The 15,597-nt window shown below is 37.4% G+C and overlaps 2 protein-coding genes across 4 annotated transcripts; one reads left to right on the forward strand and one right to left on the reverse strand.

The window, feature by feature from the left end:
• Window positions 1-605: 605 nt before the first annotated feature.
• Window positions 606-2,778, forward strand: LOC131435873 (esterase B1-like). Its single transcript, XM_058604125.1, has 7 exons — window positions 606-871; window positions 936-1,073; window positions 1,133-1,283; window positions 1,355-1,746; window positions 1,804-2,148; window positions 2,208-2,462; window positions 2,520-2,778. The coding sequence occupies exons 1-7, from the start codon at window positions 728-730 to the stop codon at window positions 2,718-2,720; spliced, it is 1,626 nt and encodes a 541-aa protein (XP_058460108.1). The 5' UTR covers window positions 606-727; the 3' UTR covers window positions 2,721-2,778.
• Window positions 2,694-15,332, reverse strand: LOC131435872 (uncharacterized). Of its 3 annotated transcripts, none has more exons than XM_058604122.1 (7): window positions 15,089-15,332; window positions 8,158-8,330; window positions 7,579-8,098; window positions 7,198-7,524; window positions 6,891-7,141; window positions 4,423-6,835; window positions 2,694-2,833 (listed from the first exon to the last, which is right to left on the reverse strand). In XM_058604122.1, exons 1-7 carry the CDS (start codon window positions 15,126-15,128, stop codon window positions 2,763-2,765), a joined length of 3,795 nt encoding a protein of 1,264 aa, XP_058460105.1. In that variant the 5' UTR covers window positions 15,129-15,332; the 3' UTR covers window positions 2,694-2,762. The 3 variants fall into 3 exon arrangements, with proteins under 3 accessions (XP_058460105.1, XP_058460106.1, XP_058460107.1); XM_058604123.1 differs by having other exon boundaries at window positions 15,063-15,332; XM_058604124.1 differs by having other exon boundaries at window positions 15,050-15,332.
• Between the last annotated feature and the right edge of the window lie 265 nt (window positions 15,333-15,597).

Genomic DNA, 15,597 nt, shown 5'->3' on the forward strand with positions numbered 1-15,597 from the left:
GGTTCGTAAAAAAAATTACATAAAAAGAGGTAACGTAAAAAAGTGTTCGTAAACGGAGGTTTGAGTGTATATAAGGTAATTAACAAAGGTTTTTTTGAAGAATCGAAGAGAAACATTTTGAATAGAATACTACAGTATTATGTATGATAATTTCATTGATATGAGAATGGTATCTATAAACCACTAGGAGAATTAAAACAGCATTTTTTAAACCTTTTATTCAAATTTAATAGTATAAAAGTTAAAATTTAAGCCACACTCAACGAAAAAATCGTGTAACTTTACATTGACATACGTGACGCATTGCGGTGTTCTACATTTTATTACATGTAGTGTTTTGCCATCATATAAGGTAATATGGTCTTTTTTGTCATGTGTAATTATAGAGCTTTCTAGGAGTTCAAGCTTCGTAGGTTTGCAGCACTTTTGAGGACAATTAAGAATTCGAACTAAATTGAATAATTTTTAATGCTTTAGTCCGTGTATCCCAGGTTCTGTTGCATAACCTCTATTCATAAAAAAAAAACTATATCATCACAGAATCGGCACACAAACATGCCCGATAATTATAAGCACAATCTTTATCAGTAGTCATCCATCATCATTCACAACAACAACATCTCGAGATAGTGTTTGCTATCTGATGCTCAAATTCAGTTATTAAAGTAATCAGTGTTCGTTTTTTCGATTGGTGGTTTGATTAATCAGCACAGCTCAACTCGTGAAAATGGACGCGAAAAATCATCCGATAGTTTCGACGAAATACGGCCCAGTTCGAGGTATTCAAAAGACTGCTGCTACCGGTGTAGACTATTATAGTTTTCAGCGCATTCCTTACGTGAAATCTCCGATTGGAGAGTTGAGATTCAAAGTAATTATTATTCATGTATAAACATTTAGATTAGGGAAGGTTTAATTTTTCATAACGATTTCAGGATGCTTCGCCACCAACGCCTTGGGTGGAGACTTTGGATTGTACCGCACAAGGACCGGGCTGCTATCAGTACAGTAAATTGCAGAACAAAATAATCGGCAGTGAAGATAGCTTGCATATGAATGTTTTCACCAAAAATGTGTGTTGATCGTCATTCAACCGGAACTTTTGATCAATGTCGAATGTTTGTTATTTCAGCTGGACAAAAATAACCTATTGCCAGTGCTCCTGTATATCCATGGAGGAGCATTTATGCGTGGTTCTAGTGGGGTTGAAATGTACGGTCCGGATTATCTAATCCAGAAGGACATTGTATATGTCAACTTCAATTACCGAATCGGTGCACTTGGTATAGATGAAAATTATTTTAAATCAATTTTATCGCTTTGATTAAACACATTTTTGGAATCCCTCGAACAGGATTCATTTCTTTTAGCTCCCCCGAACTAGGGTTGCCGGGTAACGCAGGATTGAAGGATCAGAATCTAGCCCTCCGATGGGTGGTTGAGAATATTGCTAACTTTGGAGGTGACCCGAACAACATTACGCTTTTCGGTGAAAGTGCCGGAGGTTGTTCCGTCCACTATCACATGGTTTCCGATCAGTCGAAGGGTCTTTTCCAACGTGCCATCGTCATGTCCGGGTGTGTTTTGAATTACTGGTCAGTGATCCCACAGCGACAGTTCAGTGAACGACTTGCTACTGCACTAGGATGGAACGGTCAAGGAGGCGAAAAAGGTGCTCTGGATGTTCTCATGAAGGCAGATCCGGTTGAGATTGTTCGGCAGCAAGAGAGTATTTTAACGGAGAATGTGTGTTACTCTGGCATAATCCGGCATTTAAAGTTTTACTAAATTTTATTTTTACAGGAACTTGAAAATCGAATTCTTTTTGGTTTCGGACCAGTTATTGAACCGTACGCTAAAGACAATTGTTTTATTCCAAAAGACCCATTGACAATGACTCGGGAAGCTTGGAGTAAGGATATAGACATCATTATTGGTGGAAACTCTGAAGAAGGACTTTTCTGTTTAAGTGGAATCAAAGAAAAGCCATCAATAATGAGTAATTTAAAGGATTTCCAATATCTGGTGCCACTGGATTTGAATCTGGTGCGAACTTCCCAGCGTTGTAAAGAGCTTGGATTAAGGTTGAAAAAGTTCTATTATGCAGATAGTGACCCATCTTTCGAAAACCGAGACGGTTATCTAACGGTTGGTTACAATCATTCACAGATTTTACGACACTTACGTAACTTTTCGATGACTTTCAGTTAATGTCAGATAAGCTGTTTTTGCATGGAATTCATCGTACTATCTACTCTCGAATCAAAACCAAGAAAAATGCTAACACTTACGTTTATCGATTCTCGGTTGATTCGGATACTTACAATCATTACCGAATATATTTTTGTGACAAAAATGTTCGTGGCACTGCCCACGCCGATGATCTTTCCTACATCTTCAAGAACGCCTTCAACGACGCTCCACCGAAAGATTCATTCGAATATCGAGTTATGATGAAAATGGTAAATTAAATCGGTTCCTTGCTAATGCTTTCGTTTCTGATCAATTATTTATTCTAGGTTGATTTGTGTTCTACATTTGCCTCAAACAATGGCAATCCTAATGGAGTGGCTACTAGCGAATGGAAACCGGTCGGTAGCGAAATTGGTCCTTACAAGTGTCTCAACATCGCGAACGATGGACTAAAGTTTATTGATTTTCCGGAAACGAAACGAATGGAACTGTGGGATTCGTTGTACCCTAAAGATCAACTTTATTGAATTTCCCGATATAAACCCATACATAGTAATACATATAAACGTTTAGTGAAGTTTGAAACAGTCCAATTTGGTTCCCGCCAGCAAGCAGATTTCTTCAGGTGTTGTTGGTGTAACTAAAAACAAAAGTGAAGAAATATTATGAGTTATTTTACATTTAGTAACTAGATTTCTGATATAGTCACGGAATTCAATTCTGTGAAAATTTAAAAGGAATATTAAAATATCAGAACTCTTCATTTCCGAGATGTCGCTCGTGGATTTTTTTTTGTACCGAGTAATTAGGTTATATCGCAGTTATCATTTCCTAGCAGAACATGAATATGTATTTTTGTTACAAACTGCTCATAAATATGCTACTGCAACAACACAACCTATTACTTGGGATGTTGAGGGCGAATCTAAACTGTTTCGGACATAACGTAACCAACTTTACAAGATTTCAGTTATTCAATTCCAGTCTATACAGTCTTTCCCGTATTTCCAATTTTTCCCGTGTTTCCAATCTTTCCAGTCTTTCCAGTCTTCCCAGTCTTCCCAGTCTTCCTAGTCTTCCCAGTCTCCCCAGTCTTTCCAGTCTTTCCAGTCTTTCCAGTCTTTCCAGTCTTTCCAGTCTTTCCAGTCTTTCCAGTCTTTCCAGTCTTTCCAGTCTTTCCAGTCTTTCCAGTCTTTCCAGTCTTTCCAGTCTTTCCAGTCTTTCCAGTCTTTCCAGTCTTTCCAGTCTTTCCAGTCTTTCCAGTCTTTCCAGTCTTTCCAGTCTTTCCAGTCTTTCCAGTCTTTCCAGTCTTTCCAGTCTTTCCAGTCTTTCCAGTCTTTCCAGTCTTTCCAGTCTTTCCAGTCTTTCCAGTCTTTCCAGTCTTTCCAGTCTTTCCAGTCTTTCCAGTCTTTCCAGTCTTTCCAGTCTTTCCAGTCTTTCCAGTCTTCCAGTCTTTCCAGTCTTTCCAGTCTTTCCAGTCTTTCCAGTCTTTCCAGTCTTTCCAGTCTTTCCAGTCTTTCCAGTCTTTCCAGTCTTTCCAGTCTTTCCAGTCTTTCCAGTCTTTCCAGTCTTTCCAGTCTTTCCAGTCTTTCCAGTCTTTCCAGTCTTTCCAGTCTTTCCAGTCTTTCCAGTCTTTACAGTCTTTACAGTCTTTCCAGTCTTTCCAGTCTTTCCAGTCTTTCCAGTCTTTCCAGTCTTTCCAGTCTTTCCAGTCTTTCCAGTCTTCCCAGTCTTTCCAGTCTTTCCAGTCTTTCCAGTCTTTCCAGTCTTCCCAGTCTTCCCAGTCCTCCCAGTCTTCCCAGTCTTCCCAGTCTTTCCAGTCTTCCCAGTGTTCCCAGTCTTTCCAATCTTTCCAGTCTTTCCCGGCTTTCCAGTCTTCCCAGTCTTTCCAGTCTATCCAGTCTTTCCAGTATTTCCAGTCTTCCCAGTCTTCCCAGTGCTCCCAGTCCTTCCAGCCTTTCCAGTCTACCCAGTCTTTCCAGTCTTCCCTATCTTCCCAGTCTTTTCAGTTTTTCCAGTATTTCCAGTCTTTCAGTATTTCACTTTTACAGTTTTCAGTTTTCGTTATTCAGTTTGTTAAATAATTTTCACTACTGCATTGTATCAACTGATAGTGTTGTTTTCTAAGTGTTTGAGATGGAGTTAATTTTATCACATAAACAAATGAGGCTTGGCAGTTTGTGAAACTCACTTTTATTAGAGTAGTCAAGGAAAAACATTTATACTCACCCATTGTATACCAGTCATTAGACAGGCCAGCATCTTTTCGGGCAGAATTCAATGCCTGCCTAAGGGCAAACAGTAGCGCCACAGTCAAATTCAAAGCAGGTTCTCCGGTAGTTTTAGATCTCAGTATGAAGTTTTCATTGAACGTATTGTGCAGTAGTTTTATTCTGAAATCAATTGGGATGTCCTTTGCGCCCGGCAAATAGTAGTTCCATGTACGATTTGTAAGCAGTTGACCATTCTCCTCACTGTAGATGAGATTTTCCGTGAAATATAATCCTATCCCCATAACAAATGCCCCTTCGATTTGACCGATATCGATGCCCGGGCTAACACTTTCTCCAGTGTCCTCCAAAATATCCACGCGAGCAATTTGCAAATTTCCCGTAAGTACATCCACTTCCACCTCAGCACAGCACAAACCCCAAACAATGTAGTCCTGGATATCTCCATGTTTGTACTGGAATAAAGCGCACAGATCTATGTTTTCTTTATAGCATCGTTGAGTAATCTGCTCCCAGGTTTCCGTGGGGAACTTTTGTCGAATTGGTTCCATGCGTTTTACAAGAACTTCACAAGCCTTCTTGACGGCATAACTGGCGGCATCACTAGTCATACTACCACCGGAAACCGATGCATTTGGTGATGTGATGTTGTTCATCGCCTTAATACTGATCATTGCTGTTGAAATGCCTAAAACATGTCCTGCAACCTGAGCTATCTTGGTATTTACACCTTGTCCAAAATCGATTCCTCCCGTTGTAATGGACACCGTCCCATCCATATGGTAGACCGATACCAGTGCATGCATTTGTCCGAAAAACGCTTGAGGATATTGCATCGGAACAACCGCTATTCCTCGCTTCTTCCATCGGTTCGATTCGTTAAACTGGTAGATCTGGAGCTTCCGTTTTTTGTATTCGACATCAGTGAGAAATTCAGGAAGCAAATCTCTTATCTTGCAATCTGAGCTCATATTCTGCAGTCGAACCTCCAATGGGTCTTTATTCAAAACATGTGCTATATGCTCCATGATGTTCTCGATCATCGAGATACCTTCATTCGTCCCAGGTCCTCGACAGTAAGTATTGCTAGCTGAGTCAGTGACGGCCGCTTTACCAACCAACTTCCATCGGCTTGCATCATAGCAGTTCTTGTAAAATTGTGCCGTAACAGCTTCAATCGGTTCATTCAAACTACAGCCGTAGTCTTCTACGTAGTTATTTAACAGCTTGCTGATTTGGCCGTTTTCGTTAACCTCTACTTGATAATTGCTGATACAGGAGGCACGTTTTCCTATGGCTTCCATGTTTGATTCCAGTGACATTATCAACCGAACCGGACGCTGACTGAAGTGAGCGGCGATTGCTGAGGCACAGGCGATTTGCGATGCACGGGAAATTTTTGCCCCAAAGGCACCTCCCAATCGACGAATGAAGAAATTCAAACTATTTTCCGGAATGTTTAGAGCTTGAGCGATCGCAACCTGGCACAGATCAACCCACTGCGTTGAGCTGTACACGTTCATACCGTCCTCGATCGGAACGCAGATACAAGTTTGCGGTTCCATTGAAAAGTGAAATTGACCTGGTAGTTCAAAACGACCCGTAATCTTCCTGATCGAAGGGAACGTTTTACCGTAGTCTTCCCCTTCTTTATCGTACGATTGATCGTGAATACGATCGGTGGCGCTAGCTGCTAATACATGTTTCAAAGTTGGTAGTATGGGTTTACCGTCCGATTTACCGTAAGTAACTTCTACGAGCTTTGCTGCTCGATGAGCTAGATCGAATGTTTCCGCCAGGATGATCCCAATCGGTTGCCCGTGATAGAGTACTTTGCTACTGCAGAAGATCTCCTCCGTTTCCGGATTATCAAGCTCAGTTGGCATGAAGTCATTCCGCCCCGGGATGTCTCGGGCGCAATAGAAGGCTTCAACACCTGGCAGTTGCAATGCGGCGCTAGGATCGATGTTCAGAATCTCTGCTCTGGGATGGGTCGCAAGTACAAGAGCCCCGTAGAGTTCGTTAGGTACTACTGGTAGATCTTCTATGTACTTTGCTTCCCCAGCCGTTTGGGTTAGTCCTTCAACTTTGGGAATGTTCTTCGTCAATGGCCAATTCTTCTCGATGGTTTGGAAGTTCTGTTGACCGGTGGAAAGTGGTCTGTGAAGAGCAGTAGCCCCCGATTTATACCGAGAGTTTAGTTCTATTTTTCTACCACTGGAAATGCTCAAAATCGCACGGTATAAAAGCGAAAAGGCAAGTTGCTGGCGATACTTTGATGGTGCAGAGTTTGCTGATCCGTTACATGTGCTTACTTCATTGGACAAGGTGGAAAGGGTCTCTTGTAATACTTCGTCGGAAAAAATGTTTTTTCCTCGAATAAAGTCTTCTGTTTTGACTGCATGGGTAAGCTAGAAAAAGGTGGGTATTGGTGTTATGTTTCGAGAACTACTTTATTCTTTTTACCTTCGAGCTGATACCACCGAAGCAAATTGAAGCTGATTCAATCGTCGGATTTTGGGTATTGAACTCAAACAGGACAGCTGCATTTATATATCCCGGTGCACTCTGAGCTCGAGGCATTATCTTGTAAGATCTTAACTCGAACGTTGTCGGATTCAGTGGAGGAAGGACAACATTCAGTATAACTTTTTTGGTCATATCTAGTGTACAGATATCATGAATTGAAGTGATGTTGGTTCTTCCGTTGATTTCCGCTGAATATAAAAGTATAATTATTACGTAAATCAAAAACCATATTCCATAGACGAACCAATAGTCAATTTCGCTCCTACAGCTTTAAAAATAAGATAAAGATCGGATGGAAAGTCAGCGTGTTGATTTTTGATACTCAAATTTCCTGCAATTGTTCCGGAACTTCTCACCGGAACATTGCCTATCCAGTGAACATGTTTTGCTAAATCCTTACAATAGCTAAATTCTGGATTTCCTGAAGCAGCTTTATACAGTATGGTAATGAGTTCAGCTAGAGTTACACCAGCCCCAATCGTCAAGTTGTTTTCAAGTGAATAACTCTTCAATTCTTCAATTGAGTTGACATCAATGAATACTTCTATGTTTGTATTTCTGCGATAAACACCTGGGAAAAATCCGTTAGTATTAATCCATAGTTGAGGCTACCAGTTCATATTACCATGGGCTGTGTTTCCTGCTACAAGCATATAAGTTCGGTTTCCAACATTCCTCAATGTGGCAAATAGGTTCTTGATGTCGAACACCTTATGCCACTCTCGTTTGTCTTCGAAAACCAAATGAATTTCTTCTTTGGTCATTGTACCACATGATCCTCCACAAGGTTTTCCCGTATTGTGACAAATTTTCGGAAACTCTTCAATATCTTGGCAAGCCATTATTAACTTAGGGTCGGCATCCTTGGCCATCGATTTGAATGCATCCAAAATCGGTCGATAGCCAGTACACCGGCAAAGGTTGCCACCGAACGAGTTCTCCACATCCCTCATTGTGATTTGCCCTTTGTTAGATTCCAAAAGACCGTACATGTTCATTACCATTCCAGGCGAACAGAATCCGCACTGAGTTCCATTGAAATGAGCCAAGCGTCGTTGAATGGGGTGAAAACCATCCGTTTTGTTCCCAATACCTTCTACTGTAACAATATCCAATCCATGACAGGAGTACACCGGGAAGAGGCACTGGAAAAGGAAAGAGTTTAATGGACCTGAAGAGAAAATGTCAATTATCAGTTACTCACAGAATTGATGGCTCTACGGTGGTGTTCCTTCGTGACTGGATGCTCTCCTTGGACGTTGACAATACATGCACCACATCCGCCTTCGCGGCATACCATTTTGGCTCCCGAGAGTTGGGCATTTTTCCGTAAAAATGTCCCCAGCGAGGTGTCCACCGGAACAACGTGTGGATTTACTGGAGTTTCAGAGAAAATGAGTACTTTAATATTGTCCCATTCGCTTTTAATTAGAATATCACAAATATTGGGGAAAGATGCTGCTCAGTTTTTATAGAGAACTTGATTTTGTTTCATCGCCATCAAATTGGTTCGATTGTCAAGTGTAAGCCATTGATACCCAGTCAAAGATCTGTTTCGATACAAAAAAAAAATCATGCTAAGGTAAGGGCTCTGGAATTTAAAGTCTTTGAAGGGCATATTGTGCCTGGCACTTAACACTGCATTATTCAATCTTAACTCAATATTTCAAAATCGGGCGAAATCTTTGCCAATCGAGTAGCTAGAGATTAATATCAATGAAATCCTTCCAGTTATCTCTGTTCCACCGCAGTGTCTTTCGACTCTAGTGGCAGCTGACCAAATCTTATCTGTTCATTGTTGGGCGTGTTTTCGATCCACCGTTTACCAACGCTTTATTCTTTGTAGAGATTTGAATTTACAGGCTTATTTGTGAAAAAACTTACTTTTTTGTTTTCAACTGAAAATTGCTAACATACTTATCAGGTAATAATTTTTGAATTTTATGACTGTGTATGAATACATTGTACTCAACCTGAAAAATTAAAAACACATTATCAAAAAAACAAAATTTCTTCTATATTTCTTCAAGCTGCGCAAAATCTATCGTTATACACTTTTCTCTGAGTGTTAAAATAAACCCTGAGGTCCTGTTTCAGCATTCGGATGTAATCAATTCAATGATTTCGGTGTATTGATCATAAAACAATGTTCAATTCCTGGTTTTATGCTAAGGGCACATAACCAAATGTATTTCTCTCGACTTTCGTCTTCAAATTAGTACACGATACACAGTTTATGATGAGCTGCAGTACCACCCTGCAGTTCAGAATAAATCACTAAGCAAAATTCTTGATCAGAAAAGGTTTATTTCATTCATTCGTAAAAAAATCAGCTCAAGAGATTTTCGAAAAAAATCCAATGGCTGAAAAAATCCTAGATTTTCATTCTTGAGACAAGCATCCAAAAAATTTTGAACCTTGAAGTTAACAAGTGATTTTTTGTATCAGCGAAACTTGATGACGAATTTTCACCCACAGAAATATCGTTCAAGAGATAATGAAAAGGAAGAAGAGTCTCGGATGATATTTCGATGTTACATTCCCACGACGCTACAGTGATTCGTGTACGATTCAATTATATTATTTTCATCAATAAAAAAATCTCTGCTGAATAAAATTGCACCTGAATCGCTGAATGAGAAATGATGACTACGATATTTTTGATGCACCTAGAGTGGTCAATGTGAACAACAATATTTTTTTCTACATTCCAAATAGTGATTATAGCGACAAAAAGCTGTTTTAATTCCAGCTGATTGATTACACAGCACTAATTAGATTAAACCCAATTAAATACTATTTAGCATGAATTTGATTTATAGAAGTAACATGAGCGCAGCATTGTTCATTTTTCAAACACACAACAGAAGCAGCGTTTGAATTAGCGTAGTGATAGCCTGCGCTCCTGCTACTTCAAGCAAAGTTGGCTAATATTTTTTAATCAGCTGCATAAAATGCAGTATTAACAATCAGTAAGTTCTGTACTGCTTCTATTGATGATATTACTCCACCACCACACTTTTGTCTTTCTGGTCCTTACATGTGAACTATTTCAGTGGCGATTTTCGAAATTTTAATTTTTCCCAACACTGATAAAGAGTAACATCGAATTCAAGACAAAGCGTAAAAAAATAGCTTTATTACGGTGAAGTGTTATAATATGCCCCCCTTAAGAAAATATTGAGATATTTTTCTGTGCTGATATATTTTCTTCGAGAATGTACGTATTTCTTTGCAATATACCTGAGGAACATAATTTTAAATGATTTCGGTAGAAGTGATGAGAATTGAGTGATAGAAACACATTTTTCAAAATGACCACACTCTCAGTTTTTTTCGCTTGCCGTAGGCATAATGCCCCAGTAACCGCATATTATGCCTCACAACAAATTAGTGGTACGCCCCACAACAATGATGCAACATGCCCCTTGAAATGTCGATATAGAAGAAAAGCAGATTAAGAAGATGTTCTTTGCATCAAGACCCAATTGCATAATCAATTATCTTATATCTTTAAAACAGTATTTTATCTTGAAGCATACTGTTGAATCGAATGTGGGGAATAATGTCCGTAGAGTTCGAATATCAAAGGAATGGGTTTGCTTTTGTTTTGGATTTTTATACTGTAAATGGAGACATTAGCACAACTAAAAGTTAATTACTAAGTAGAAACCGACCATTAGACGTTTAACATGGTTAAAACGCTTGTTTAATCGAAGTAAAACCTTACATCGAAAAGCTGCCTAATGATATTTTCAGCTTTTCCATATTTTCCAGCAAACTACAACTGCCAAATATGCATAGCAGAAAGATCCTACGAAAATATAGTGTTAGTGATCAAACTTTTGTTTAAAAAAGTCTTGAATACTTAAAAAAGGGCGAGGAGCGTTTTTGCCAGCAGGGACGCTTTATAATACTTTCCTCTATTTTTCGTTATATAATTTTCTATTGTATTGCATTGAGATTACTGACGTCGCGCATTTCTACTCTCATAGCTCTGTAAGTTGGTATATTTTTGCAATTTTTTAACATACGCACGGAACGACCGAAATCAGCATTTTCGCGAAAAATTTAATTGATTTGCTGATTTTAGTTAGCTATTTTTTGAGACAACTAAAAAAATCTTACTTTTGCTAATTTAGATTTTTTAATCTCATTCCCATATTTATATTAAAATATTTGTTGAAATGACTATTTTTTTAGTTGAATTGCCAAATGCTGTCATTTCTTAGCCTAGGCACATTTCATTTCCACTCAACTAATTTTTTAGTTGAATTAAAGAAATAAAATGTTGTTTTCAACCAATATGAATGGTTGAATTGGCTTCTGCAATCTGCAGCTATATGGCGCCCTGTCACCGAAACGGTAACACCGTAATGACTACTAGCCACTAGATGGCACACTACTGCCGAAAAAATTTCAGACGCGGTTGTCTTTTCTATATTGGCAGGTATAAATACGATGTTGTATTTAAGAAAAAGACATAAACGAAACATAAACATCTTTTTGAATTTCTTTCTTCTAAATCACTGTTTTCTTCATTCTCACTGAAAACTTTTAGCACTCGGAAAACAAAAACCGAATACAAGTAGTACACCGGACGGCGCAGCTCGGAAGGTTTGAAGATACAAAAAAACTTCATCACAATTAGAGTAAAACATTCGAAATTCACTTCACTGTTCCGCGTAAAAACATTATTACGCACAATCGCTTCAAGTGCGCACAAATTCTGAATAAATACGATTTCCACTAACAGTTTACGACATTTTTACATATTGGTTTAGAAATTTAAATAAAGATATATCGAACACATGCGAAAAACATCAAAACAATTTTCAAGCAGTTTCAATAAGACTGTCCTTTTTAGTTTTTTAATGGATTGTTTTGCTTTGACACTTCTCATGAGTTTTTGGCTAATAAACTTGTTAATAATACCCATTTCAGTTTTGTTTTCTTTGTGCTGTCCTTCAGTAATGATGGTGATAGATAAATAGAAACAAATTTTCTGATTTTAATAACAAAATTAGTTGTCAATGAGAATTTCGTGTTGGATTGAAATATTGCTGGTTTGTGTCCAGGATATTCACCAACTAAACACATTCTCTAAAAATAAGAGTTTTTTCAGCAAAGTAAATTCTCAATTTTAACTAATTTTATAGTTATTTTGGAAATTTTGTAGTTAAAATCAACTTATTCAAAAACAGTAATACGAATTAGGCGCAGAGCTAATTTCGGTCGTTCCGTGCGGTAAAAATAACGTACCCATTTATGTGGATCATTAAACCCATTCCCGACAAAACTGGGTAAACACATTTAATGGGTAAATAACATTTTCGCAGTAATGGGTAAATCAAAATTTAAAATTTTAATAGCGATTCAGAAATTAAACATGGTGTAGTCAGGTCTCTCAGTCCCTGCTATTGTTTTTGGATTAATACCTTAGTAATATTTATGAAAACATAAGTTATATGAGAAAGGCATCATTACACTATTGGGGGAATCAAAAAAGGTTTTTGTCTTTCTTAAAGAGAAAAAAATGCTTGTTTGTTTATAACAGATGTGCACCATCTTTTCATTGATTCTTGTACAAATACAAATAGATGTTTGTGAAATACGAGCTAGCCATCTCTAAGATCTCTCTGGTGTGTGATTAATCCCCCCAAAAGTGAGATAAATATATTATTTTAGTTCAGAGCCAACATAGGGGCTAAGTTACTTCGACAAAGTTATGCTGAAAGTTATTTCAAACAAATTTGCTGAAGTTACTATTCCCGTAATTTGAGTGTAATTCATTATATAATGTATTTTCTGAAAAGGGTGTCCTAAAATCAGTTTTTGTAAGAAAACATATATATGTTCAATGTATATGAGTTTTTAATGTAATACAAAGTTTTCCATCATTGAAAACTACACAATTTTCTCAAACATACTATGCTGCTATCATTTAAGTTTAAAGAAATAAAGCCAATTTTCATGTTTTTTTACAAAATTTTAACTTGTATATCATCAAAAAAAAATTAATATCTCGCCAGCAGACGATCGCAGACCAGTATTTCAACCACGGAATGAAAGCTCTTTTGAAGTAGTTTAATATGTAAGTAGTCTCATCTGCACCTTTCTGCGCCTTTTGATGACATACATGTTGAAATTTCGTAAAAAAGACATGATAAATGGATCTATTTCATCAAACTGAAATGATAGCAGCATATTATGTTTGAGGAAGTTGTGTAGTTTTTAACGATGAAAAACTTTGAATTACATTAAAAACTCATTTATATTGAAAATATATGTTTTACCTTTTTTTATATATATAAAAAATAGGTATAGAATGCGCTTAAACTTTAGAAAATTTTTCCGAGGCCCGGAGGGCCGAATGACATATACCAATCGATTCAGCTCGACGAACTGAGCAAATGTCCGTGTGTGTATGTGTGTGTGTCTGTATGTGTGTTGTCAACTAAGAGGTCGAGATCTCAGAGATGGCTGGACCGATTTTGATCAAACTAGTCGCAAATGAAAGATCTCCCTGTCACCCAAAACGCTATTGAATGGTTTTGAGATCGGATGTTTACTTTTTGAGTTATACGAAGTTTTATGTCAAAATTTTCAGTTTTTTGACAGTATCTGTCATAATTGACCTTGAAAACAGAATATGTTTTCAGACTTAGATTCGGCACGGTAATAGCTATCCAACAAGCCATAGATTGTTAAAATCCGTCCATTTTTTACGGAGATATTGAAATTTTTGTGAACTACTCAGGTGAATGTATCTGACTTCGGCAATACCGATTTTAGAATTCCGGTTCCAGTATAAAATAGTTACTCAAAGCTCAAACCTTTTCTCAAAAAAGCCTAATCAAATTTCAGAAACAAAAATTCAAATTAAAATAAACTTATATACAAAATTAATTTATTTCATACATACATACAAAAATTAATTAATTTTATCCAATTATGACTTCCGGTTCTCGAATTACATGATGATGAATTTTTAAAATTCAAACCGATATAGAAGATGACAATCTCAGAAAGCTTCAAAGTTGGACTCAAAACTGTTGTAATTTATTCGTCATATGGCCATACGAATCGGTTTGGGTTATGCTGGTTCCTGAATACCGGCTCTGGAAGTACCTTAAATTACCGTAAACTCTGAAGTGGAACTTACATATCATGGCATGTTTAATCGATTATCACACTTCTAGATTCAAATTCGATCCGATTTGCAGTTTCGACATTACAGAGTAATGAGTGATTAAAATCTCAAATTGTCGCTTAAAACGACGGTCATTAAAATAATGTCATGAAAACATAAACACCGTAGAATATTCATGCAAAAACACATGTGGAATGATAAAAAAAGGTATCATCTCACTGCTAGGTGGATTAAACACGTTTTTTCTTACAAAAACTGGTTTTAGGACACCCTTTTCAGAAAATACATTATATCATGAATTACACTCAAATTACGGGAATAGTAAAAGCAAATTTGTTTGAAATAACTTTCTGCACAACTTTGTCGAAGTAACTTAGCCCCTATGTTGGCTCTGAACTAAAATAATATATTTATCTCATTTTTAGGGGGATCAATCACATAAATAAAATTTGCCAAAAGATGGCTTCTATCATTCTGAGCAACTTTGCTGAAGATACTGTACCTCAAAAACCACGTTCCTATCAGTTATCAATTAAGAGCGTGAAATTGCGCTTTTGAACCACTGTGCCTCGGTTCAAAAGTCTATTTTTACAATGTTTGCAGTAGTATGTTTATAGCCAAAATCCTCGATCTGCGGATATAAATGATATATCCTGACGGCTTTTTCCAAATTATAGTCGAATAATTATACACACTTATAAGAAATAGTGACGTGATAAAGATCACAATGTTATCACAAGTTTACTTATTGTGATAAATAAACTGGTAAACAAAAATACGACTGGGCGCTGCCTTATTTCACATTCTGGAAATGAATGACTTTTTTCTTTGATTGATAAGCATTAACTAGAATCCCTGATAAAACCAATCTTTGATTGACAAGAACAACCCATATATTATTGAATCAATTGATAACTAAACTACTATTTACATTTGTGTTAACCTTTTCATCTCACCAGAAAATTCATATAAAATTATGAACCTTTGAATAATTTTCCGTTGATTGTGAACACCGCTTCCATGTTTCTATGTTTGACACTTTCTTAGGATACAATCAAACGAATAAAATAACACTTCTGATTTTGGCTCGATCAATCGATTGTTCACGAACTACTAATTTGAATTTTCGCGCCTCATGCGGTGCCGTATTACCCGAAGCACTCTTACTTGCAAGCTCAGCCGGCATCTAATTGACACTGCCGGTCGTAGATTGCGTCCAGTTAAATACCAATTCGAAAACACCGGCCGACTAGAATTGTGTGGCACGACTACGAGTGATCGCTTGCTTCTCACACTTGAACTTGATTCATTTACGTAGGTATGTAGGGAATGTTTGTAGTGCCGCTTGGTTAGTAGTTGTATCGTTTGGTTGACCACGAAAAAATATCCACGCGTTCCGAAATGGAATCATCGGCTATAGCATTTCAAGAGATTTGTATACACCTCTATCGAAGAATGGCTCAAACTCAACGTTTCTTTCAATGCTTTCAA

The sequence above is a fragment of the Malaya genurostris genome, chromosome 3 (genome assembly GCF_030247185.1).
Source record: "Malaya genurostris strain Urasoe2022 chromosome 3, Malgen_1.1, whole genome shotgun sequence".
NCBI classification, from domain to species: Eukaryota; Metazoa; Arthropoda; class Insecta; order Diptera; family Culicidae; genus Malaya; species Malaya genurostris.